Below are 26,011 nucleotides of genomic sequence, written 5' to 3'. Positions count from 1 at the left end.
TACAGATACACTGAAAAAACCTGTATTGTAAACTGCTCATACAGATCAGATCATTATACAGAGCACTGAGGTGGTTGAAGGTAAAACAGTAACAATACGGAGTTTACAGAGAAAGTGCAGTGCATGTAGACAATGAACTGAAGGCCAAAACCACCTTCTCGTTTCTCACTCGTCTTATTCCTTTTTCACACCTTGTAACACATCCGTCGGCTTTTTTTTGCCATTTCCGTAGCTGTTTTTTACAAGGCCAAGTCACTAGATGGAGGCTCAAACTTGCACGTGTGGAAAGCATGCAAGGAGCCGGCCGGATTCGAACTCGAAACGATTCACCTCGAACTCTGATGCTGATGCCACTGCATCACCGGCTGGCTAATCTCACTCTTATAAAAATGGTCCCCAAATATGATCCAACAGAAGCCCATTAAAAATTTATTTTATTGGCCCTTCTCTCAGTCACTTCTTCTGATCTTTCTTTCAGTGCTGCTCAGAGTTGTGTTAGAAATGCTATAAGAGAGTAATCTGTCATTGGTAAATCACCCTAGGTGCCACCAGCGTAGCAGTTAGTGAAACGCTTTACAGCACCTGCTGTAGGATTTGGATTCAATATCCGCCATGGCCTGTGAGGGGTTTGTATATGCTCCCCGTGACAGCCTGGGTTTTCCCCAAGTGCTCTGGTTTCCTCCCACATTCTGGTTAGGGTTATGTATGTTGTGGAGTGGTAGCATAATAGTTAGTGCAACTGCTTCACAGTGCCAGTGATCACCAACTGGGGTTCAATGCCCCACCACTGACTGTAAGGAGTTAGCAAGTCCTCCCACATTCCAAAGACGTACAGGTTACGATTAGCAAGCTGCGGGCATGCCATGTTGTCACCAGAAGCGTTGCAACACCCGTGGGCTGCCGCCAGCACAATCCTCACTGATTTGATTTGAAGTAAATGATACATTTCACTGTATCTTTCAATTTTTTGTTGTACATGTGACAAATAAAGCTAATCTTTAATCTTTAAAAATGGACTGTTGACCTTACAGTCAATCTTCTTGTGATCTTGCCTCTTATTGTCTGCTTATTCTGCACTTTCTCTGCAGCTATAACACTTTATTCTGCAATTTTCAGAATAATCTGTTTTCTCTTGACATTCTGATGTGATGAAAAGATCTGTATGGATGGCACATTTTTCACTGTACCTTGGTACATGAGACAGTAATAATAAAACAGATATATTTCTCACAACCTTATCATCTTTCATTTCTACCTAATCTCATTTCATTAACTTCTGATTATATTCTCCAGAATCAGAATCAGGTTTAATATCACCAACGTATGTCGTGAAGTGAGTTGTTTTGCAGCAGCAGTAGTACATAATATGCAAACTCGATATCAACGCTTAAGGGAAATTTGGATAGGTACATGGATGATAGGGTATGGAGGGCTATGGTCCCAGTGCGAGTCAATGGGAGCAGGCAGTTTAAGCATGGACTAGATGGGCTGAAGGGCCTGTTTCTGTGCTGTATTTTTCAATGACTTGGAAAAAAAATTTAAAATTACAATAAGAAATAAAAAATGAAATGAAATTAATTAAGCTATGCAAAATGAGAGCAACATTAAAAAACAATAGTGAGGTAGTATTCGTGGATTTATTGCCCATTCAGAAATCTGATGGCAGAGGGCAAGAAGCTGTCCCTGAAACATTTGAGTGTGTGTCTTCAGACTCCTGTACCTCCTCCTTGATAGCAAAGAGAAGAGGACATGTCTTGGGTGATGGGGATGCTAAATGATGGATGCCACCTTTTTGAGGCATCTCTCCTTGAAGATGTCCTCGATGCTGGGGAGGCTGGTGCCCATGATGGAGCTGGCTGAGTTGACACATTTCTGCAGCTTTTTATGATCTTATCTTCAGACAAATGGTCTACACTTTGTCTTATATCTTGGCCAAATCTGAGATACTGTGGTTTTCTGCGTTCCTATGATTGCGTTCCTGTACATGGTTCTAACTCCAAAATCAAGTTCACAGACAACACCACAGTGGTTGGCCTGATCAGACGGGATGATGAGACGGCCTACAGGGTTGAGGTCCAGCACCTGGCTGCGTGGTGTGCCGACAACAACCTGGCCCTTAACACCTAGAAGACCAAAGAGATCATTGTGGACTTCAGGCATGCTAGGAGCAACACTCATGTCCCACCTATGTCAACGGAGCTGTAGTGGAGCGTGTATCAAGCTTCAAATTCCTTGGTGTCCACATTTCCAAGGATCTCACCTGGTCGCTGAACTCCTCCATCCTGATCAAAAAGGCGCAACAGCGCCCTTATTTCCTGCGGAGCATCAAACTCGCCTCTGTCCCAGGATACTGACGGACTTTTACCGCTGTACCATTGAGAGCATACTCACCAACTGCATCTCAGTGTGGTACGGCAATTGCCCTGTATCAGACCGCAAAGCACTCCAGCGTGTGGTGAAAACTGCCCAGCGGATTATCGGCACCCAATTGCCTACCATTTAGAACATCTACCATAAACTCTCCGTGGACAGGGTGAAAAGCATTATCAGGGATGCATCTCACCTAACCATGGACTTTTTACTCTCCTCCCATCCGGTAGGTGCTACAGGAGCCTCCGCTCCCGCACCAGCAGGCACAGGAGGAGCTTCTTCCCTGAGGCTGTGACCCTGCTGAACCTCTCATCACAGCGCTAAGCAGTACTATTACTACTACTACTGTGTGCAGTTTTGGTCTCCAGGGTTAAGGAAGGACATCCTGGCTGTGGAGGAGGTGCAGCGTAGATTCACTAGCTTAATTCCTGGGATGTCCGGACTGTCTTACGCAGAGAGGTTAGAGAGACTGGGCTTGTACACGCTGGAATTAAGGAGATTGAGGGGGGATCTGATTGAGACATATAAGATTATTAAGGGATAGGACAAGATAGCGGCAGGAAATATGTTCCAGATGCTGGGAGAGTCCAGTGCCAGAGGGCATGGTTTAAGAATAAGGGTTAGGTCATTTAGGACAGAGTTGAGGAGGAACTTCTTCTCCCAGAGAGTTGTGGAGGTGTGGAACGCGCTGCCGCAGAAGGCAGTGGAGGCCAACTCTCTGGATGCTTTCAAGAAGGAGCTAGATAGGTATCTTATGGATAGGGGAATCAAGGGTTATGGGGACAAGGCAGGAACCGGGTATTGATAGTAGATGATCAACCATGATCTCAGAATGGTGGTGCAGGCTCGAAGGGCCGAATGGTCTACTTCTGCACCTATTGTCTATTGTCTACTATGTCAGCTCAGACCTAGGGGGCCGGCATCAGGCAAGGCTATGCAGTATTGCACCCATATTGGACTGTCTCAGTACTTTTATATTTGTGTGCTGTAGCACTTACTTTTTATTCACAGTTATTTTGTTAATAATGCTATTCTTTGCATTTCTGGTCAGATGCTAACTGCATTTCATTGGCTTTGTATCTGTATTCGGCACAATGACAATAAAGTTGAATCAAATCTAATCTATTGTCATATGTAACGAGAGACTGTGAAAAACTTTGTTTGCCTGCCGTCCAGGTAGATCATTCCAAACAGAATCATACTGAGGGAGTTAAGGGAAAACAGAATGCAGAATATACACTCATTGGCCACTTTATAAGGTACACTTGCTCATTAATGCAAATATCTAATCAGCCAATCATGTGACAGCAACTCAATGCATAAAAGCATGCAGACATGGTCAAGAGGTTCAGATGTAGGTCAGACCAAACATCTGAATGGGAAGAAATGTGATCTAAGTGACTTTGACTGAGGAATGATTATTGGTGCCAGATGGGGTGGTTTGAGTATCTCAGAAACTGCTGATCCCCTGGGATTTTCACACAACAGTCTCTAGAGTTTACAGATAATGGTGCAAAAATCAAAAAAGTCATCCAGTGAGCAGCAGTTCTGTGGGTGAAAATGCCTTGTTAATTAGAGAGGTCAGAGGAGAATGGCCAGACTGGTTCAAGCTGACAGGAAGGTGACAGTAACTCAAATAACCACGTGTCACAACAGTGGTGCGCAGAAGAGCATCTCTGAATGCACAACATGTTGAATCTTGAAGTGGGTGGTCTACAGCAAAAGCCCATAAACATATACTCAGTGGCCAGTTTATTAAGTACAGGAGGTATTGAGTGTAGTGTTACAGTTATAGACAAATTGCAGTGCAGCTAATGAAATAAAATGCAAGAACAATAGTGAGGTAGATTAGGAGATGAACAGTTCATCTTTCATGGATGCAAAGTCTGTTCAAGTGTCTGACGACACTGGGATAAATGCTGTCACAGTGGTTGTATGTGTATCTTCTGGAAGAGAGAGAGGAAAGAAAGACCAGGTTGGGAAGGATCCTTGATTATGTTGTCTGCTTTCCTGACTGGGATGTCTACACAGGGTCCATGGAGAGCAGCAACACAAAATGCTGAAGGAACTCGGTGAGTCAGGCTTTATCTGTGGAGGGAAATGGACAGTCAACATTCTAGGTCAAAAACGTACATTGGAACTGAAAGCGAGGAGATAGCCATTGTAAAGAGGTGGTGCAAGAGCTGGCAGGCGATAGACTGATCCCAGTGAAGAGGTGGGAGAAGGATAAGTAGACAAGGGAGGGGAAGAGTGTGATTGAAGCTGGGGGTGGTGACAAAGGGCTGAGGATGATGAAGACAATTAGGAGAAGACAGTGGAGTGTTGAATAAAAGGAAGTAGGGATGCGAAACAGTAGGAGGAGTGTGTGGGTGATGAGCAGATGGAGAGGGTGGGGGAGGGCAAGGTCGAACAGGAGGATAGAGAAAAGGGGCAGAGTTTAAAGAAGATTAACTTTATTTGTCACACATACATTGAATCATACAGTGGGATGGATTTTTTGTGTCAATGATCAACACTGTCTAAAAATGTGCTGGGGGCAGCCCGCAAGAGCTATACCATGAGACATAGGAGCAGAACTATACCATTCGGCTTATCATGCCTGCTCCGGTATTTCGTTATAGCTGATCCATTTCCCTCTCAACCCCATTCTCCTGCCTTCTCCCCATAACCTTTCACACCCTGACTAATCAAGAACCTATCAACTTCCGCCTTAAATGCATCCAGTGACCTGGCTTCCACAGCTGCCCGTGACAATGAATTTCACAGACTCACCACCCTCTGGCTAAGAAATTCCTACTGCTCTCTGTTCTAAATGAACATCCCTCTATTTTGAGGCTGTGCCCTCTGGTCCTAGACCACTCTCACCCTCCTCCCACCATAGCAAACAACCTCTTCACATCCACTCTATCTAGGTGTTTCAACATTTGATAGGTTTCAATGAGGTCCACCCTTCATTCTTCTAACTTCCTATGAGTACAGACTCAGGGCCATCAATCGCCACTCATATGATAACTGTTTCATTCACGGGATCATTCTTGTGAAACTCCTCCGAACCCACTCCAAAGTCAGCACATCCTTTCTCACAATACTCCAAGTGAGGCCTCATCAATGCCTCATAAAGCCTCAACATTACATCCTTGCTTTTATATTCTAGTCATCTAGTTGCTACATGTCTGACATCAAGATACCATGCCCACAACTCACTAACCCTAACAGTACACCTTTGGAACTGGAGTACCTGGAAGAAACCACATGATCACGTACAAACTCCTTATAGAAAGCAACAGGAATTCTGCCCGATTGCTGTAAACCAGTGCGCTAACTGCTACATTACAGAGCCACCCTTTACGTTACTGTGCGGTTACCAAAAATTTGAAAATTCAACATTCATGCTATTAACCCACTAACTCACCCCACCACCACTACTTTATCATTTCCTGTCTGTCACCTTATGTACGGATGCTCCTGTACCTAGCATCAATTTGTGGACATGTAATCAAACTATTTATAAAGCTACCTTATGTATTTATATTTATAGTTATTGTGTTTTTTATTATTGCTTTCTATTAACTGTGTTTTTTCATGCTGCATCAGATCTGGAGTAACAATTCTTTCGCTTTCCTTTGCCTTTCTGAACTGAAAATTGCATTAAACAATCCTGAAACTTGAAGGTTAACTGGTCACTGTAAATTGCCCCTCACGTAGGGTGAGTTGATAAGACTGCGGGGAAAAGAAAACTGAGTTAGTGTACATATAGTGCAAATGTATCCTGGATAGTCAGCACACCAGAGAGCATGGCTAAATACTGCGTAACCGTGCCATACCTCACAGAATGTGCTGTGAATGAGGGTGTGTTGGAGAGAGTGTTAAAGGTATGAGATGGTGGTGGATGGACTTCCATTTATTTCACAAGCCTCTGGAGATCCCAGATAACATTATGGCCAATAAAGAGCAATGAAGGCAATGCATCAATTTGCATTAGCCCGATTTAAATCACAACTGACCTCCCAGAGGCCAATTTCCCAACTGGTTCAGATCTTGCATCCAGACTACCTTGTGCACGGTTTACAATCTCAGTTTCATCCACAAACTTACTAATTTCATCATCGATATTCTCAGCAATATCATCATCATTTTGTGCCATGTCATATAACATGGGCGATCATGACCATGATTGTACTTGGCAAAGTTTTCTGAACAGGTGGTTTGCCATTGCCTTCTTCTGGGTAGTGTCTTTACGAGATAAGTGACCACAGCCATTATCAGTACTCTTCAGAGAATGTCTGCCTGGCATCAGTGATATGGACCAGCTGCTCATACGACCATCCACCACCTGCTCCCATGTTTCATGTGACCCTTATCTGGGAGGAGCGGGGCCTAATCAGGAGCCACACCTTGCCGAAGGGTGACCTACAGGGTAGTGGAGGGCCTTACACCTCCTGGGGTAGAGATGTATCTCTACCTCACCACTGATAGTGATATATATATATATCAATATATGACATATAGACTTTATACACACAGTGGGCACTTTTTAGGTACTTATGTACACCTGCTCATTGTAGAAATTATTTTTTTTCTCCTTTGCACTTGTGTTTGGGAAATGACATTAAACAAATTTGAATCTTGAGTTAGGTTGTAGACTATCCAGGTGGAATAGGAGGTGCCGTGCCTCTCGTTTCTGATTCCCTTCGCCTTGCCAGCGGAGGAGACTGAGTACAGACATGTCACTGTGGGAATGGTTAGGACAGTCTGGATTTTGTGATGGACTGGGCTGCGTTCCCAAGTCTCTGCAAATTATTCTCACTGAATGCATACAGCAATAATTAGACTGGAGACTTCTTTCTTTAACATTTCACAGATTGTGGGTATTAACCACAGTGAAATCACATTAGGCTGGGTAAGGAGATCAGATTTCAGGATCAGAACTAGGTCTCTTATCATTAATATGGTATGAAATTAGTTAATTAGGTCTTATACAGCATGAAATTAGTTATGTTGAAGTAGCAGGACTGTGCAAAGACATAAAATTATTATAAATTACAAAATAATTAAATTGTACAAAAATGAATATTGAGGCAGTGTTTATAGTCTGTTCCTAAATAAGATAGCAGAGGGGATGAGGCTGTTTCTCTTTGTATATAGGTCTTCAGGCTCCTGATAGTAGTAATGAGAAACATATAACATTGGAAACCTACAGCACACTACAGGCCTTTCGGCCCACAATGCTGTGCTGAGCATGTACTTACTTTAGAAATTACCTAGGGTTACCATTTGGCCCATCGCGTCTGCTACACCCTTTAATCATTGCTGATCCAATTTTCCTCTCAGCCCCAATCTCCTGCCTTCTCCCCATATCCCTTCATGCCCTGACTAATCAATAGTCTATCAAGCTCTGCCTTAAGTATACTTAAAGACTTGGAATTCATAGCTGCCTGTTGCAAATAATTCCACAGATTCACCACTCTTTTTGTTAGTCCTCCTGACTGAAGAAGGGAGGAAGTGGCCTGTAATGGAGTTCATCTCAAGAAGTGATGAAAACACTGACTCTATTTTTTTTAATTCCTCTGTATTTAACTATGAATTTAAAATCCACCATGACACATGCTGGGTTTGAGACTCGAGTCTAGATTGATCCAATTCTCACAAAGTGGATATCAGTCCCCATCCTGTGACATAGATTCTACAGATGCTAGAAGTCTTGAGCACAGACACACAAAATGCTGGAAGGAACTCAACAGGTCATTTGGTCCACAGTCCCAGTCAGATAGAGGAAAGGAGGCCATTCCCAGGGCTCCTTACTGATATATACTTCATATAACAAATATGAGGGGATAAATAGGGTAGAAAAGGGGACAGCATTCATCACTAAGGGCCCCCATCACCCAAGACATGCCCTCTTCTCATTGCTACCATCAAGAAGGAGGTATAGGAGCATGAAGACATGCACTCAATGTTATAGGAACAGTTTCTTACCCCCCACCATCAGATTTCTTAATGGACAATGAACCTGTGTATTTGTTCGTTATGTGCCATGATTGTTCTTGGCAAATTTTTCTACAGAAGTGGTTTGCCTTTGCCTTCTTCTGGGTAGTGTCTTTAGAAGACTGGTGACCCCAGCCATTATCAATACCCTTCAGAGATCGTCCGCCTGGTGTCAGTGGTCGCATAACCGGGACTTGTGATATGCACCAGCTGCTCATACGACCATCTACCACCTGTTCCCATGCTCACCCCACACCACCTAGAACCCTTGTCCACTGCCTTTTTTTTACTCTTTATTTACTACTTTTTAAAATTTTAAAAAATAAATTTATTATTGTAATTTAGTTTTTTTTTATTGTATACTGTAATTCAGTACTGCTACAAAACAACAAATTTCATGAGTATGCCTGTGATATTAAACCTGATTCTGATCCTGAAATAGGATCTGTAGACTGCAGATTGCAGGCAGTCAGAATCTTTTCCCCAAGGTAGCAATGTCAGACACCAGAGAACATACATTTATGATTGGGGGGGGGCAGTTTAAAAGGGGCAAATTGTTATTTTTTTACACAGAGGTGCCTGGAATGTTTCACCTGGGTTAATAGAGCAGGCAGAGAGTTAATTGGAGTTTATAAACACAAGAGATTCTGCAGATGCTGGAAATCCAGAGTAACATATACGTAATGCTGGAGGAACTCAGTAGTTTAGGTAGCATCCATGGAAGGGAATAAGGAGTCAACATTTCAAATTTCTTGTGTTTATGAGGAAGTGGTCACTTAAGCTTTGGAGAGGCCACAGATGAAGTTCACCAGGATGCCGTGTGGAATAGAAGGCATGTACTATAAGGAGGCATTGGACAAACTTGAGTTGTATTATTTGGTACAGCAGTATATAAGACTATCAAAGGCAATAGATAGAAAAGACAGCCCGTGTCTTTTTCCTGGAATCAGAATGTTTAATACTAGAGGACATGCACTTACGGTGGGAGAATGTACAGGGCAGGGAAACACTAGTTGAGCAACCAAATTGGTGCAGTCTTTCATTGATTCTATTATTATTATTGTTATGGATTTACTGAGTATGCCCACAGGAAAATGAATTTCAGTGTTGTTTACATACTTTGACAATAAATTTACTTTGAACTTTTTTATACAGAGTGGCAGGTGTCTGGAATGATGTTCCTCTGACATTTTCTGTATGTAGTTCAATCCCCATCCTGCTAGGAGCTTTACGAGCTGGTATTACTTATTTACTTTTTTGTTTATTATTTGCATGGTTTGTCTTCCTTTGTACAGTGGATGTTTGTCAGTCTTAGCTATGTATAGTTTTTCATAAATGCTATTGTATTTATTTCCTGTAAATGATTGCATGAGAATGAATCTCAAGGTACTATATGTGATATATACACACTTTGATGATAAATTTACTTTGACCTTTGAGGTCAGGCGGCCCCTGTGGAGGGAAATGCAGAGGTGATATTTCTGGCCGATTCCCTTTATCGGGACCTTTCATTTGGACTGATTCTGGTCTCATTCTGAAACATCAGCTGCTCACTTCCCTCCACAGATGCTGCCTGGCCTTCTGAGTTCCTCCTATATTTTGTGTCTGTTGCTCGATCCCAATCTTGCCAAGACCTTTAAGAATGAATTAATAACTGATGGAATGAAAAACCAAGATGATAACTACAATTGCTAAGTCTTTGCGACTCCTTTTAACCCCCTTCATTAAACTGCCACATTTTCTTTGGAACTGAGCTTGGTCACAACAAATCCAGATGTTAAGGATAAGTTTTGTGGAGGAACCCAACAGGTCGAGCAGGTATTACTTATTTACTTTTTTGTTTATTATTTGCATGTTTGTCTTCCTTTGTACAGTGGATGTTTGTCAGTCTTAGCTATGTATAGTTTTTCATAGATGCTATTGTATTATTTCCTGTAAATGATTGCATGAGAATGAATCTCAAGGTACTATATGTGATATATACACACTTTGATGATAAATTTACTTGCCAGGGAGAGAGAGAACCTGTGGTTTGTTGAATGTTGGATGAAATGCGATGCCTTTAGGGAAACTTTGGTCTGTCTTTGCTATTGCTTAGCGCAGGCTTGGGTTCGGTGACGGTACTGATGCGCCTTTTTTTGCTGCTGGGGGGGAGCTTTGGGGTGCCCATGTTTAAACTGTCATTTATTCTTTGGGGCACTTCTCTGTTTTTGTGGATGTTTTGCAAAGTAAAAGCATTTCGGGATGTATATTGTATACATTTCTCTGGCATTAAATTCGACCTTTGAACTTCTTTCCTCCCACTGTAAAGCTGTTACAAAAAAAAAGTTCATGACATATGTGAGTGATGATAAGCCTGATTCTGATATGGGTTCTCATTGTGGGCTGACAGTGGGAAGGGGGCAGGGAGAGGGAAATCATGGTTGGGAAAAGGGGGAGAGAGTGGGGAGCACCAGAGAGACATTCTGTAATGATCAATAAACCAATTGTTTGGAATCAAATGACCTTGCCTGGTGTCTTAGGGCTCAGTATGTCTGCAGCACTCCACTCTCACCATCCTTTGCTCCCACCAGATTTACGAACTCGCTCTGGGCTTCACATTGACAGAGACTGTGCAAAAATCTTAGGCCCTCCTAGCAATATACAGTATATGTACCAACTTTTACACAGTACTGTGGGAAACAATTTGGTCTGTACTGTACATGTGATAAATAAATGAATGTGAATCTGAATGGATTATCCAGATTCTTCCTTTATTCGAAATAAACCACACTACCCCTACCCATTTTATATTTATTTATACGAAGAATTCTTTACTTACTGTTACAATCTATGAGTTCCTAATCTGCTGTATGAAGAATGTATCCACAGTGCTACATTTATTGATACAATGCAGCTTCAGGCCATTATATTTTCTTTTTTGATACATTATTATTCTATGATTACTGAAGTATATTTATTGCTGTAAAGCAACCTTAGGCATTTGTCTGTGGTGTCTTTATTGATAGAATGTGGCACAACACTTATTAAAGTTTATTTATTGATACAATGTGTCTCAGTCTTTATTACATTGTAAAGTGCAGAACCCGCACAGCTGAAGTTTAACATTAAAATCAATTGACTTCACTTCGAGGAATTTATTGTTTTAAATCTCAGCAGGTTTGTAATAGAGCAGTAAGCAACAGAGGAGGGATGGCTATTGCCACTGGTACAAAAAAGATATTTTACAATTCATATTCTTCTCAGCTTTACGGTCCATACTGTCCAGTTTGGAGCAGCATCTGATCACAATATACAGATTTACAGTGAACTGTCAGATCAGCAGAAACGGTCATTGGCTGCAGTCTACCAACACTGAGGGACTTTTTATTAGTGGTGACACAGCGTGGAACAGGCTCTTTGAGCCACAGCACCCAGCAATCCCCCAACTCAACCCTAGCCCACTTACAGGACAATTTATAATGATCAACTAACCTACCAACTAGCACAGCTTTGAACTGTGCGAAGAAACAGGGTGTTCCTGTCACTTTCAATAGCCCTACTGCCAACAAAGATGCAGGCAGGAGAAAATCATTGCGGACACTACCCACCCAACAAACTGGCTTCGCCGAGCATCCATGCTCTGTCAGAACAGGTGGGATCTCCCAGTGGCCACCCATTTTAATTCCACTTCCCATTCACATATGTCCATCCATGGCCTCCTCCACTGTCGTGATAAGGCTACACTTAGGTTGGAGGAATAACACCTAATACGCCATTTGGGTAGCCTCCAACCTGATGGCATGAACATTGATTTCTCAAACTTTCAGTAATGCCTCTCCCCCCTTTCACCACTTACCATCCCCTTGTCCCTTTCATATTATCTTCTTGCCCACCCATCGCTTCCCTCTGGTGCTCCTCCCCCCCCACCCTTTTTTCTTTCTTCCATGGCCTTCTGTCTCTTTAACCAATCAACATCCTAGCTCTTTGCTTCATCCCCCCCCTTCCAAATTTCACCTATCACCTGGCATTTCTCTCTCCCCTCCCTCCACCTTCCAAATCTACTCCTCAGCTTTTTCTCCAGTCCTGCTGAAAGGTTTTGGCCGGAAACATCGACTTTACTCTTTTCCATAGATGCTGCCTGGCCTGCTGAGTTCCTCCAGCATTTTGTGTGTGTTGCTTGGATTTCTCTTGTTTGGCTTTCCCAAAAGCTTCCTTCTTGAAAGCACTGTAAGCTATTGAAACAAAAAACTTCACACCATCTTATAAGTTTCTTCCGCCAGGCAGTTAATCTGATCAAACAATCAACTTAGCCCCCCCCCCCAACCCCTCTATTACCTGTCACTGCACTGTAAGCACTTTAAGCTAGTCTTTATAATGCTATTTGCATTGTAAATACCTACTGGTATTGTGTATTTATGCATATTTTATCCCATATCTGTACTTTTAACTTTATTTTATACACCTCTTTATAATTGTTGGAACGTTGTTGTTTATTCTTGTATGTCACACCAACACAGCACAGTAAATTTCTAATACATGTAAATATATATGGTGAGTAAAGTTGATCCTCTCACCCATACTGTGACTGAAAGTGTCGATACTCTGATAGCTCACCTTAGCCTAGCTAAACAGTAAAAGGATTGCTCTGTTAGACTTCACTCATTCACCAGAGAGTTCCCTTCCCCTCCCTTCCCCTGCAGGGGGAGCATTTCCCTACACCCTGCCGCTAAAGAACTCAGCCAACAAGACTACAGTTGGGTTTGACCTACTGCAGCACCGTCTGTTTAACAATTCTACCCTCTTTGTCAATGGCGAAGTTATAATTCTGCGGGTTGTCCATTGCTTCCTCAATGCGCTGATCCAGGTTCTCCAGCGTAATGAAATTCTTTGCTTCCTCCTATAAATTAGAAGAGTGAGATAATCAGTGTCACAGGGACAGTCTGGTCTGGAGGCGCAGGATCGGAAAAGGCTGCAGAGGATTCTGCAGAAGCTGGAAATCCAGAGCAACACACACAAAATGCAGGAGGAACTCAGCAGGTCCATGGAAATGAATAAGCAATCGACGCTTTAGGCTGAGACCCTTCATCAGGACTGGAAGGGAGGGGGGAAGAGACCAGAATAAGATGGGGGAGGGGGTGTACAAGCTAGGATGTGATAGGTGAGACCAGGTGAGGGGGAAGGATGGATGAAGTGAAAAGCTGGGAGGTAATAGGTGAAAAAGGTAAACAGCTGAAGAAGAGTGAACCTGATAGGAGAGCAGTGTGGACCAATGAGAAGGAAAGGAGAGGCACCAGAGGGAGTTGATAGGCACTTAAAGAGGTAAGAGGGAACAAAAAATGGGGAATGGAAGAGGAAAGGGGAGGGGGAGAAATCGCTATCATGTAGTCAGGTAGGAGATGACCCACCTCGGCAGTGTCTTTAGTGCACTGCCAGGAGTGGAGGCAAATACAATACAAGCATTTAACAGGCTCTTACAGGGGCACATAAAAATGAATAAAATGGAGGGATATGGACTTATGTAGGCTGACAGGGCCAGTTTAGAAAGATTTATTTACTATTTTAAACTTTTTTTTTATAACCAATTTAGGAAGCTTCTTTCCTGAATCTGTCCATTTTCTCAACAAATCTCACTCAGGTGTAATACCCTAACTGTCCCTGCACAAAATCCGTTAAATAGTCTTTCTTGCTTTCCTTGTTTTGTTGATAATTATTGATCCTGTTTATATATTCACATTTATTTCAGTTCGATTATTGACATTTGCACGTGTGACCGTTCTGTTAATTGTTAATTGCTCATGACTGTTTGCACTATTGTCTTGTAATTTGTTGGTTGCTATTGTGTTGTCTGTTATGGTATCGTCCTGTGTTTTATGCTTGGCACTGGACTACAATCAATAGTGATGTGTTTCACATACTGGTAATAAAGTGATTATGATTCTGATTTTAATTAATTGTTTAATTAGTTTGGCACAACATTATGGTCTGAAGTGCCTATTCCACATTCCTGTACTGTTGCGTTCTGTGTCCTGTATATTATTTTAAAACTATAAAACAATAGTTTTTATGAGGTTATAATATCCTCATAAGGCATTAAAGAAAATGCCTTATGAGGATAGGTTGAACAAGATAAGGCTTTTTTCGAGTGACGTAAAATGAAAAGGTGACTTGATAGAGGTGTACAAGATGATAAGGACCATTGATTGAGTGGACAGGAAGAGACCTTTTTCCAGAGTGAATAAGGCAGTATAATTTCAAGGTGATTGGAGGAAAATATAGGGGATGTCAGAGGTAGGTTAGCCCACACAGAGAGTGGTGGGTGTGTGGAACACACTGTCAGGGGTGGTGGTAGAGGCAGATACATTAGGGACATTTAATAAACTCTTAGATAGGCACTTGGATGATAGGAAAATAAATGGTTGTGTAAGACGGAAGGGTTAGTTTGATCTTAAGAGTAGGTTAAAAGGTCAGCACAACATTGTGGGCCGAAGGGCCTGTAACTGTGCTTTAGTGTTCTATGTTCTAAATTGTGTTTTTTTCCCTGTAAAATAGTGTTTAATGTTTATTTTTTTGTGAATGGTGCTTAAATGATGCTGCTGCAAGTAAGTTTCTCTTTGCACCTGTGCATAAGTGTACTTAAGCATATGACAATAAGCTCAACTTTGACTCATCCCTATCACAGAAACATACTGGAAGACTGATCACGATTTCTCCCTCAACATGAAGATGAAACTCCAAGAGGACCAGAACCTTGTCGTAGGTTTGGAGGCTTGCGTGCCTCAATGACCCAGAGAGCTATGTTGGCTGGAGTCACGGCCTTGTGTTTTGGCTCTTGGTAGGGTCACCCATACCGAACAGGCCAAAGGGTAGAGGCCAGACTAAGAGTGGTCCACCTGTCCTCCAGGTACGGGGGTTCAGCTCATGGCTAACAATCCTGTCTGGTCAAACAAAAAACAGCAATGAAGAATCCTTCTTTATCTGTCTGTGAAGATATGGAGACAGAGATGGAGGACCTTCATTGGTGCCCTAAATGCCAAAGGCATAACGAGAAGTAAGTATAAAGATTAAACCCCCACAGAAATGTTCAATTGCTTTTTTAAAAAAATCAGTGTGGTTATTGTTCAATTGAAGGTCTCCAATATTCCTGCAGGAACTGTATAAGGAATACAACATTGTGATCTACTGCCTGCACCCAGTGTATTTCTGAGACTGACTGACAGGTGTCACTGTGGACCAGAGTGAACGTTACTTTGCCTACAAGCAGGGATCAGGCTATGAACCAAGTGGATCTCGCAGTGTATCTGCAGCACAACTTAAACTTCTCGTTGGACATCTGCAGAAAGCAGAACCACATGATGGGCCTGGAGTCATATACTTGTCATGATAGAGTGGAGGGACAGGTACATGCTAAAAACAATGATTAATCTTCAATCACCTTATGGGCGCCCTGGCTTTCTGTTGTTGGCCAAGTGAAAAAGAAACCTTACCCAGCAACAGGTGACGTATGAACCATTGTTCTCTGAAAATGCTAGATTAAAGTTCAAATAAGGAATTATCTGACCTTACAGGAGAAGACATCTCAAGATATAGCTAAATATGGGTAGGATAGCGTAAGGTTCAGAAAGGGGAAGGTATCAATATAGGGAACTGATGTTGTATCCAGACTAGCTTTGGCTTAAAATAATTATAACTAACCAATGAAGATTTTACATCTAATTGTATCTTAGCATGTGACTGAATCTATTCTAATATTGTCTTAACTTGTAATCATACGATTTCCTGTAATGATCAAAGTTATAAATTGTGGAGACTTGTGTAATTCGGGGGGCAGTGTCTGGACTGGCTCTTTGAGAGATCAGTCTGTAACTTCCTCCATAGCATGCTATAAATAAAGAGTAAAAGCTTTGAGAAAGAATTACGTGTGTTAGTGTATCTGTGGTACATTGTTCTTGCATCGGGTTGGTCTACCACGACAGTCAGACCAGAGAAGGCTCTTGTACCTCCTAACTGAAGGTAGTAATGAGAAGAGGGCATGCAATGGATGCCTTCTGTGTGGTTAAGGACCACTTAGTAGTTTCTTGACAACCATTCTGGCTTTTATTCCAGCCCAACTATTTTAATTTAAATTCCCTAGTGTATGCCATGGAGGAATTCAAACCAGGCCAAATAACAAAAGCCTTACAACGATTCATGCAGTAATTTAGCTACTACACTCCAAAGGGTGGTGGGGTGGAGATACGTCTCTAGCACAGGAGGTGTAAGGCACTTCTTCCCTCTGCTAATCTGCAGGTCCCCCTTAAACAGGTGTAGCACCTGTTTAGCCTCCACCCCACCCCCCAATCAGGGTCATGTGACGTCATGGGAGCAGGTGGTGGATGGTCCTATGAGCAGCTGGTGCAGATCACAAGTCCTGGTTTTGCGACCACTGACACCAGGCAGACAATCTCTGAAGTTTATTGATAGTGGCTGGGGACATCTGTCTTGTGAAGACACTGGCCAGAAGAAGGCAATGGCAAACCACTTTTGTAGAAAAATTTGCCAAGGACAATCATGGTCATGAAACCATGGTCAGCCACGTCATACGACACAGCACTAAACAATGATGATGGTGATGACACTACAAACAGTAGCATGGGTCCTAGACAGGACTAAAGGATTTTCATTACCCTCAGAGTATTCCTCAGCTCCGATCTGTGCTCACCTCATCTACTCCTCCCATTACATCCCCACTTTCATAGAATAGTGCAACACAGAACAGGCCCTCTGGCCCACAATGTTGTGCCAAATTTTTAAGCTAAGCCAAGATCCATATAACACCTCCCTGCCACAGAGGTCTCGATTTTTCTTTCACTCATATACCTAAGAGACTCTTAAATCTCCCAAATGTATCTGTCTCTACCACCACCCCCACCACACTCTGTAAGGCCTCCTGACATTCACCTCTACACTTTCCTCCAGTCACCTTAAAATTAGCGTTCGTCCGTTATGTGCCGTGTCATATGACATGGGTGATCAAGGTCTTCCCATGACAAAGATTGTTCTTGGCAAAATTTTCTGCAAAAAATGGTTTGCCCTAACCATGGGGAGAACATACAAACCCCTGACAGAGGGCAGCAGGAACTTAACTCCAATTTTCTAATCACTATGCTAACATGCTATTTAGGAGCCTTCTAGTCTCTTCTGGCTACATAACTCCTCTGCATATTCTGTACACATGCCTACCTAAAGGCCCTTAGCAACACACACAAAATGCTGGAGGAACTCAGCAGGTCAGGCAGCATCTAAACAAACAGTCAACGTTTTAGGCCATGAACCTCTTCAAGACTGAGAAGGAAGAGGGAAGACACCAGAATAAAAAGGTAGGGGGAAGGGAAGGAGGACTACCAGGTGGGTGGGAAAGGTAAAGGGAGAAGTCACTAGATCACGTTCCTTCCCCAGTCTGATGTTTGGTCTGAACAACATCTGAACCTCCTGACCATGTCTGCATGCTTTCATACATTGAGTTGCTACCGCATGATTGGCTGATTAGATATTTGCATTAATGAGCTTACCTCATAGGGCAGTCACTAAGTGTATGTACTTCTATAATAAATGTACTTAAAACTTTGAACTGTTTGAAATGTTTGGCTGCAGTCCAGCATCTCTGCAGGACTTTCATGTATCCAGAACAAAGATGCAAGCAGAAAAATCATCATGGATACTACCCAAGCTGTAAGCTGTCTCTTCCAAAAGCTCCCTTCTGCAAAGCTCTATAGGGCTATTAAAACAAAAACTTCACATCATCTTAAAAGCTTCTTCCCTCAGGCAGTTAATCTTATCAACCATTCTAGTTAGGGGGATACTTTATCTATTCCTCTTCAGCACACCGGATGATTGCATTTCTTACTTTAATGGCCAGAAGATCCATTTTGCTGAATTGGAAAGAGATTAACCCTCCTACTGCATTTCATTGGTTTTCACAAACTATGTTGTGTTTGAATTTGGAAAAAGTTAGAAGTGTAGTTTATGACCCTTCCATTAAATTTGAGAAAACTTGGAGGCCATTCATTCAGCATTTTCATATGATGTAATTTGACCATTTCCAAACTTATTTTACTTCTCTGTACTGTTGGTTGAGAGGAATGGAGTTGTCGACACTAAGGTTTTCTTCTTTTCCATTTTTACGTTGTTAGAATTGCCCAAGTCTTTTAGTTTAGTTGACTAATTCTGTTTAGTTTAGCTTTTTTTGGGATGGGGTTTGTTTTTTTTTCTATTTTTTTTCTTTTTCATGATTTTTCTTCAGGTTTTTTTTGTCCTGTATTATTCATTGTTATCCTACACGATTGGGAGTTTTGTCAATTTATACTATTTGATCTTATAATTACTCATTTTAAATACAACAATGTATCTCCTACTATTTGTATTATTGCTATGTTATGCTTTTATTTTATGAAACTAATAAAAAGATTGAAAAAGAAAGATACTTTATCTATTAACCCATTCACTGCACCGTAAACACTTTAAACAACTTTGTATACATAATGCTATTTATTTTGTAAATACATACTGGTGCTCCAGTATCCATCCACAGTCCAAAGACGTATCGGTTAGCAGATTAATTGTTCGTTGTGAATTGTGCTGTAATTAAACTAGGGTGTGTGCTGGACGGCCAGCTCATTGGGCTGGAAATGAATGACCCTGCAGTATTTCTAAATAAATAAATAAAGAGTGAACGAGGCCCTGGTGCCAGAGCGCAGAGCCCACCTGAAGTTGCAGAACCTCCCTCTCCTTCTCACTGAGGAACTCCATCTGCTTCTGTTCTCTGTAGGCAGCAGCCTGCTGCTTCCGCTGCCACTCTACTTCCAACTCCTGCCAGAGTCGCTCCTCTCTGTTCCAAGACAAAAACAAGGCAGCGCTTATTTAAAATTTAATTCATTTAGATATGCAGCAAGGAACAGGGGCTTACAGTGCAACGAGCCCGGGCGGTGCAATTACAGCCATGTGACCAATTTAATTAATTTATTTATTTATGGAAACAGTGCAGAACAGGCCCTTCTGGCCCAACGAGCTGCACTGGCCAGCAGTGACATCAGCCTAATCAGAGGAGAATTTACAATGGCCAATTAACTTACTAACCAGGAAGTGTTTGGACTGTGGGAAGAAACGGGGGCACCCGGAGGAAACACACACGTTCACAGGGAGAGCATACAAATTCCTCACAGATGGTGTAGAATTGAACTCTGAACACTGGAACGCCACGAGCTGTAATAGCATTGTGTTAACCACTAAGTAACAGTGGCACTCTACCCATTCATCTCTGGAACATGGGAGGAAAATGGAGCAGCTGGAAGAAACTCACATGATCATGGGTTGAACATACAGTCTCCTTACAGACATCGGCAGGAACTGACCCTGGGTCACTGGTGCTGAAATAGCATTACACTAACCGCTACGCTACCATGCCACCCGTTCTAGTTCCAGTCTCATTTACCACTGGAAAAAACTTTCCTCCCTCTATCTTATTTATAGCTGTGATTTGCCATTGTTGCCCTCTGACCTTGAGCCAGGAGAACATAGAACATAACCATTGGCCTTCTTCACCCTCTGATGGCTCAGTGGCTGTGATACAAGTCATGCTCCCTTACTGCTGCTGCCATCAAAAAGGTACATGAGCCTCAGAACTCACAACACCATGTTCAAGTTCAACCACAGACTCTTGAACCAATGGGGATAACTTCTCTTGCCCCGCTACTCAACTGTTCCCACAACCTAAGGACTCACTTTCAAGGACTCTACATCTCGTGCTCTTGATATTTATCACTTAATTCATTATTAAAATTATTTTTTTTCTTTTTGCATTTGCACTTTGTTTTCTTTTGCACACTGGTTGTAGGCCCAGGTGGTGTGACTTTCATTGATTCTATTATAGTTATTGGATTTATTGAATATACCCACAAGAAAACGAATCTCAGGGTTATACATGCTGACATATATGTACTCTGATAATAAATTTACTTTGAACTGTTCTCATCGCTTTCTGACCTTGTATCAGAAGTTTATAATCTACAGCTGCCCACCCTCAATGCCCTCACCTTGAGTCGTTCGTTTGTTACGTGCCATGTCGTATGACATCATCATTGCATGCCATGTTGTATGACGTAGGTGATGATGGTCTTTCAATGGTATTTTTGCAATTTTTCTACTGAAGTGGTTTGCCATTGCCACCTTCTGGATAGTGTCTTTACAAGACGGGTGACCCCAGCCATTATAAATACTCCTTAGAGATTGTCTGCCTGGTATCAGTGCTTGCATAACCAGGACTTGTGACATGCACCAGCTGTTAATACGACCTACACCACCTGCTCCCATGGACTTATGTGACCCAGGTCAGGGGCTAAGCAGGTGCTACACCTTGCTCACGGGTGACCTGCAGGCTAGCATAGGGCAGGGGCACCTTGCACCTTCTTTGGTAGAGACACATCTTCAGCCTGCCAACCATGACCTACAGTCTGGAGTCATAATACTTAACTGTTGGTCTTCATCGCCCTCTGATGAGTCAGTGGCTGTGACACACAGCTGCCTGCTCTCATTATCCACTGTCCTTGAGACAGGAGTTTTATGATTTACATACACAAAATGTTGGAAGAACCCTGATGAAGGGTCCGGCCCAAAACATTGACTGCTCATTCATTTTCATAGATGCTGCCTGACCTGCTGTGTGTTGCTGTGGATTTCCAGCATTTGCAGAATCTGAATGGCCTGCAGAGTTCCTCCAGCATTTTGTGTGTGTTATCTGCAGAATATCTTGTTTTATGGTTTACAGTTGGCTGCTCTCTGACCTAGAGAGGTGGTGACTGACGAAGTACTACCCCTACACGGACTCACCGGAGTTTCTGTAGCCGCTCATTCTCCCGGTCATTGAACTCCATCAGCTTTCTGTGCTCCTCAGCTTCCTGCTTGGCTCGCTCCTCGGCTAGCGAGCCCACCTCCTCCTCGTAACGTTTCCGCAACACTGCTTCCTTGAATTCAGCCCTTCGTAAAGAGCGGGTGAAATGATAACTCAAACAGTGGGGCAAAGAAAAGATGTAGAATAACCTTCTCCTGCATCTCACTTTGTGTCCTAATCTTCACACACTGACTTTTTACTGAGCAACCAAGTACAAGACAGGTGGAAGAGAAGCACTGCTATTTACAGTCCCAGATCAAGTCCTGGGAAACAAAGTTGCACAATCCAAGTTTTGAGACAGTTTGATTGTTAGCACAGTGCACCAGCCAGATACTCAAGATAGAATAAACCCACATCCCTGCACATAATTAGTGTATTCCTGTCTATATTGCTGGTGCCCCTTTCACAAATTCCAGATGTTCCCTAGCCCCTTGACCAGTCTCCAGATGTGTCCCAGCCCCTGCCAAGATTCCAGATGTGTCCTGGACCTTTACCCAGATTCTAGATGTCTCTCAGCCCCCTGACAACATTCCAGACGTGCATCAAACCCCATCCAGATTCCAGATGTGCAAACCACTGACCAGATTTCAGACGTGCCCCAGTTCCCATCTAGATTCCAGATGTGTCCCAACTTCCCATACAGATCCTAGATGTGCATCTACCCCCCGCCCTGACTCCCGGTGTGTCCCAGCCCCCCTCCTCCCCGGCAATATTTCAGATGTGCCTCAGGCCCCTGTCCAGCTTCCACTTGTGTCCCGCCCCCCGCCATCACACATTCTCTGCCCGTTCTCAACGCAGATGTGGCCCGAACACAGCCACGTACCACCCACCCACACCGACCACAGTGCCCCTCTCTGACAGACCTCAGTGCTCCCATGATGGCCTCGTACTGCCGGTAGCGCTCCTGCACCACCAGCAGCTCCTCGGGGTGGACGGGCGTGGGGACCCGGACTCGATCCACCTTCGACTTGGCGGGCAGGTCGGTGCGCGACTTGCGGCCGCGGGCAGGGGCCGGGCGAGCGCCCAAGGCTCGGGCCGCGAGCAGTGAGCGGCAGCGGGCCCACATCTCGGCCGAGCGGGACGGCGAAGTCTCCGGGTGTCGGTCGGTCGAACAGCAACTCCAGTTCCTCACATGAGCGCCGCCATGACCGGAAGCGCCTGCTGCCTCCAGCGGGGGTCAAAGGTCTCCTAGCTGTTTGCCCACGTGGGTAGGACCATGCTCCCGAACCAGAGGCGCTCGCAGCTGCTTGAATGGTTTTAAAAAAGTAAAGGCTGAACAATTGGATAATAGCTCTGCAGGATAAACTTTGCAATCCTTAGGCATCTACTTCTTTTTGGTGTTAGGGATTTTGAATTAGTTTATTATTGTCACATTCACCGAGGTACAATAAGCCTTTGTTTGCGTTCCAGACAAATCATTCCACACATCGAAGAAGTTAAAAAAACAATGCAGCATTAGTGTGCAGTTACAGAGAAAGTGTAGTGCAGGCAGCTATATCTCTCTTTCCACTCCCTATTCTGACTCCTCTCTTAACCCTGCTTGCCTACCCGTCACTTTTCTGTGGTCTCCTCCCCTTTCTCCCTTGGTCCTCTGTCCTCTCCTATCAGATTCATTTATCTTCAGCCCTTTACCTCTTCCACCCAGCTTCTTACTTCATTACCCCGCCACCCCACCCACCAACCTTCCCTCTCACCTGGTCTCACCTATCACCTGCCAGCTCCCCCACCGTCTGATTTATTCTGGCTCCAGCCCCCTTCCTTTCCGGTCTTCATGAAAGGTCTCAGCCCGAAATATCAACTGTTTACTGTCCTCTGAAGATGCTGCTTGACCTGCTGAGTTCCTACAGCATTTTGTGTGTGTTGCTTTGATTTCCAGCATCTGCAGAATGTCTTGGTGTTTAGAATACAGGTTGACCATTCCTGAAGTTCTTGGAGCCAGAAGTGTATTGGATTTGGAAATATCTGTATTTATATAATGATATAACTTGGGGATGGGGTTTGCATTACATATTCAGTATATATGTACCCCCTGAAGGTAGTTTTATATAATATTTTTAAATAATTTTGTGCATGAAACAATAAGCAGCTGTTTGCCATCACCATCATTCCCAGTTCTGAATTTATGTGCTACTGGAGAGCAGTCTTTCCTTGCATTTGTTCATCACATAGATGTATGGATGCAGCCAGTCAGTGTGTTAAGATTTTCGTCCGCAAAGATCTTGGCAAATCTGTCAATGAATTTCTCTGCTGCTTCATGATCAACAAATGCATTATCACCACAAATCTTTTAAAAAATAATGCTGTGCCTTTTCTTAAAGTTCTGCAACCATTCTGCTGAATGTTCACAATAGCCTTCAGTTTTCGGTTCATTGTGATAGATCTTCGCTTGTTTCGTGATCAGCACACTGTTAAGTGGCAGATCTGTTCACTCTGACAGTGATGAATCCACTCCTTGAATACACAATCGAGATCTTCATTATTCGCTTCATGCAGTGCGTATCCGAAATCTGCAGAATCCCGATTTTTTCCTCAGGGTTTATACCTGAAACATTCCCAATGAGTGGATGTAACTGCAAGGCAGCGGGGATTTGAGATCAGAGTTTTCCTTCTCCTAGATGAGCTGCCAACCATGGCTGATGAGCTCCGTTTGCCAGGAATGACTGGTTTTAGGGCACCAGCAGCCCGCCTTTGCTCCTTCTTCCATCGGTAGAAATGGTTCCGCCAGCCTTAGTAGCTAAGTCACATGTAAAGGCCAAGAAGTGGACTTGGTTATCAGAGGCTATTTGCGACGCACACCATTGGGAGTTTATCCCCATTACCAACCCCAAGCTATGACAACCTTAAGGAACCACCCACCACCACTATGTGTGAAAAAAAACCTACCTCTCACAGCTTCCCCAAACTTTTCTGCATTCCCTTTAAAAGGACATCCTCTGGTATTGGGAGCAACACGCATCAAAGTTGCTGGTGAATGCAGCAGGCCAGGCAGCATCTCTAGGAAGTGGTACAGTTGATGTTTCGGGCCGAGACCCTTCATCAGGACTAATTGAAAGAAGAGCTAGTAAGAGATTTCAAAGTGGGAGGGGGAGGGGGAGGGGGAGATCTGATATGATAGGAGAAGACAGGAGGGGGAGGGATGGAGCCAAGAGCTGGACATACCACTGAGAGAAAGCAGGATCTCCCAATGGACACACATTTTAATTCCACGTCCCATTCCCATTCTGATATGTCTATCCACGGCCTCTTCTACTATAAAGATGAAGCCACACTCAGGTTGGAGGAACAACACCTTATATTCCGTCTGGGTAGCCTCCAACCTGATGGCATGAACATTGACTTCTCAAACTTCCACTAATGCCCCACCTCCCCCTCGTACCCAATCCGTTATTTATTTATTTATATACACACGTTCTTTTTCTCACTCTCCTTTTTCTCCTTCTGTCCCTCTCACTATAACCCTTCCCCATCCTCCGGGCTTTTCCCCTCCTTCCCCTTTTCTTTCTCCCTAGGCCTCCTGTCCCATGATCCTCTCATATCCTTTTTGCCAATCACCTGTCCAGCTCTTGGCTCCATCCCTCCCCCTCCTGTCTTCTCCTATCAATTTGGATCTCCCCCTCCCCCTCCCACTTTCAAATCTCTTACTACCTCTTCTTTCAGTTAGTCCTGACGAAGGGTCTTGGCCCAAAACGTCGACTGTACCTCTTCCTAGAGATGCTGCCTGGCCTGCTGCGTTCACCAGCAACTTTTATGTGTGTTGCTTGAAATTCCAGCATCTGCAGATTTCCTCTTGTTTGCGTCCTCTGGTATTGGTCAAGGCCACCCTGGGAAAAGGCACTGGCTTTACACTATGTCTCTAATACACCTGTCTCAGGTCAGCTCTTATCCTACTTTGCGCACTTCTATTCAGCTTGTGTTGACAGTGCTATTGAGCAGGACTGCCCAATAATCAAATCACTGTTCAGACATGCAGGAGGGAGATTGGAAATCTGGTTGAGTGGTGCCACAACAGCAACCTTCCACTCAATGTCAGTAAGAACAAAAAGACGATTATTGATTATGGGAGTTGGAAACTGGATGTCCTCATTAGAGGATCTGAGGTGGTGAGGATCAGTAACTGTAAATACCTCGATGTTATCATTTCAGAGGATATGCACATTACAAAGTTCCATGACAAAGAGGACACAGCAACACCTCTACTTTCTCAGAAACCCTCCCCACCATTGAGCACATTCACATGGAGTGCTGCCACAAGAAAGCAGCATCCATCATCAAGGACCCCCACCATCCAGGACACGCTCTCTTCTCACCGCTGCCATAGGGAAGGAGGTACAGGAGCCTCAGAAGTCACACCACCAGGTTCAGGAACAGTTATTACCCCTCAACCATTAGGCTCCTGATTGTGGATAACTTCACTCACTTCAACACTGAACTGACGATTGAGCACAAACTATGCAGTCACTTTCAAGAACTCTACAACTCATGTTCTCAGTATTATTTATTTATTTATTATTCCTTTTTTTCGCATTTATACATTGGTTACTTGTCAGTCTTTGTGTGTAGATTTTCATTGGTTTGATTGTATGTCTTTGCTTATTGTAAATGCCCACAAGAAAATGCATCTCAGGGTAGAATTTAGTGACGTATATGCACTTTGGTAATAAATTTACTTTGAACTTTGATTCCGAGCTGTTTTCTCCAACTCCAGCTGGCTCCAGACTTTAAGAAAGTCACAAAAACATAAGAAGCGGCAGC

General features: G+C 43.3%; 1 protein-coding gene across 1 annotated transcript; it reads right to left on the bottom strand.

Moving 5' to 3' along the window:
* Positions 1–11,477: 11,477 nt before the first annotated feature.
* On the bottom strand, positions 11,478–22,425 carry mrps26 (mitochondrial ribosomal protein S26). Its single transcript, XM_063045144.1, has 4 exons — positions 22,123–22,425; positions 21,199–21,345; positions 19,078–19,201; positions 11,478–13,234 (listed from the first exon to the last, which is right to left on the bottom strand). The coding sequence occupies exons 1-4, from the start codon at positions 22,323–22,325 to the stop codon at positions 13,103–13,105; spliced, it is 606 nt and encodes a 201-aa protein (XP_062901214.1). The 5' UTR covers positions 22,326–22,425; the 3' UTR covers positions 11,478–13,102.
* Between the last annotated feature and the right edge of the window lie 3,586 nt (positions 22,426–26,011).

This window comes from Mobula hypostoma, chromosome 4 (genome assembly GCF_963921235.1).
Source record: "Mobula hypostoma chromosome 4, sMobHyp1.1, whole genome shotgun sequence".
Classification (NCBI taxonomy): domain Eukaryota; kingdom Metazoa; phylum Chordata; class Chondrichthyes; order Myliobatiformes; family Myliobatidae; genus Mobula; species Mobula hypostoma.
The sequence above is the reverse complement of the archived record's forward strand: the minus strand, read 5'-3'. Positions and strand labels throughout refer to the sequence as shown.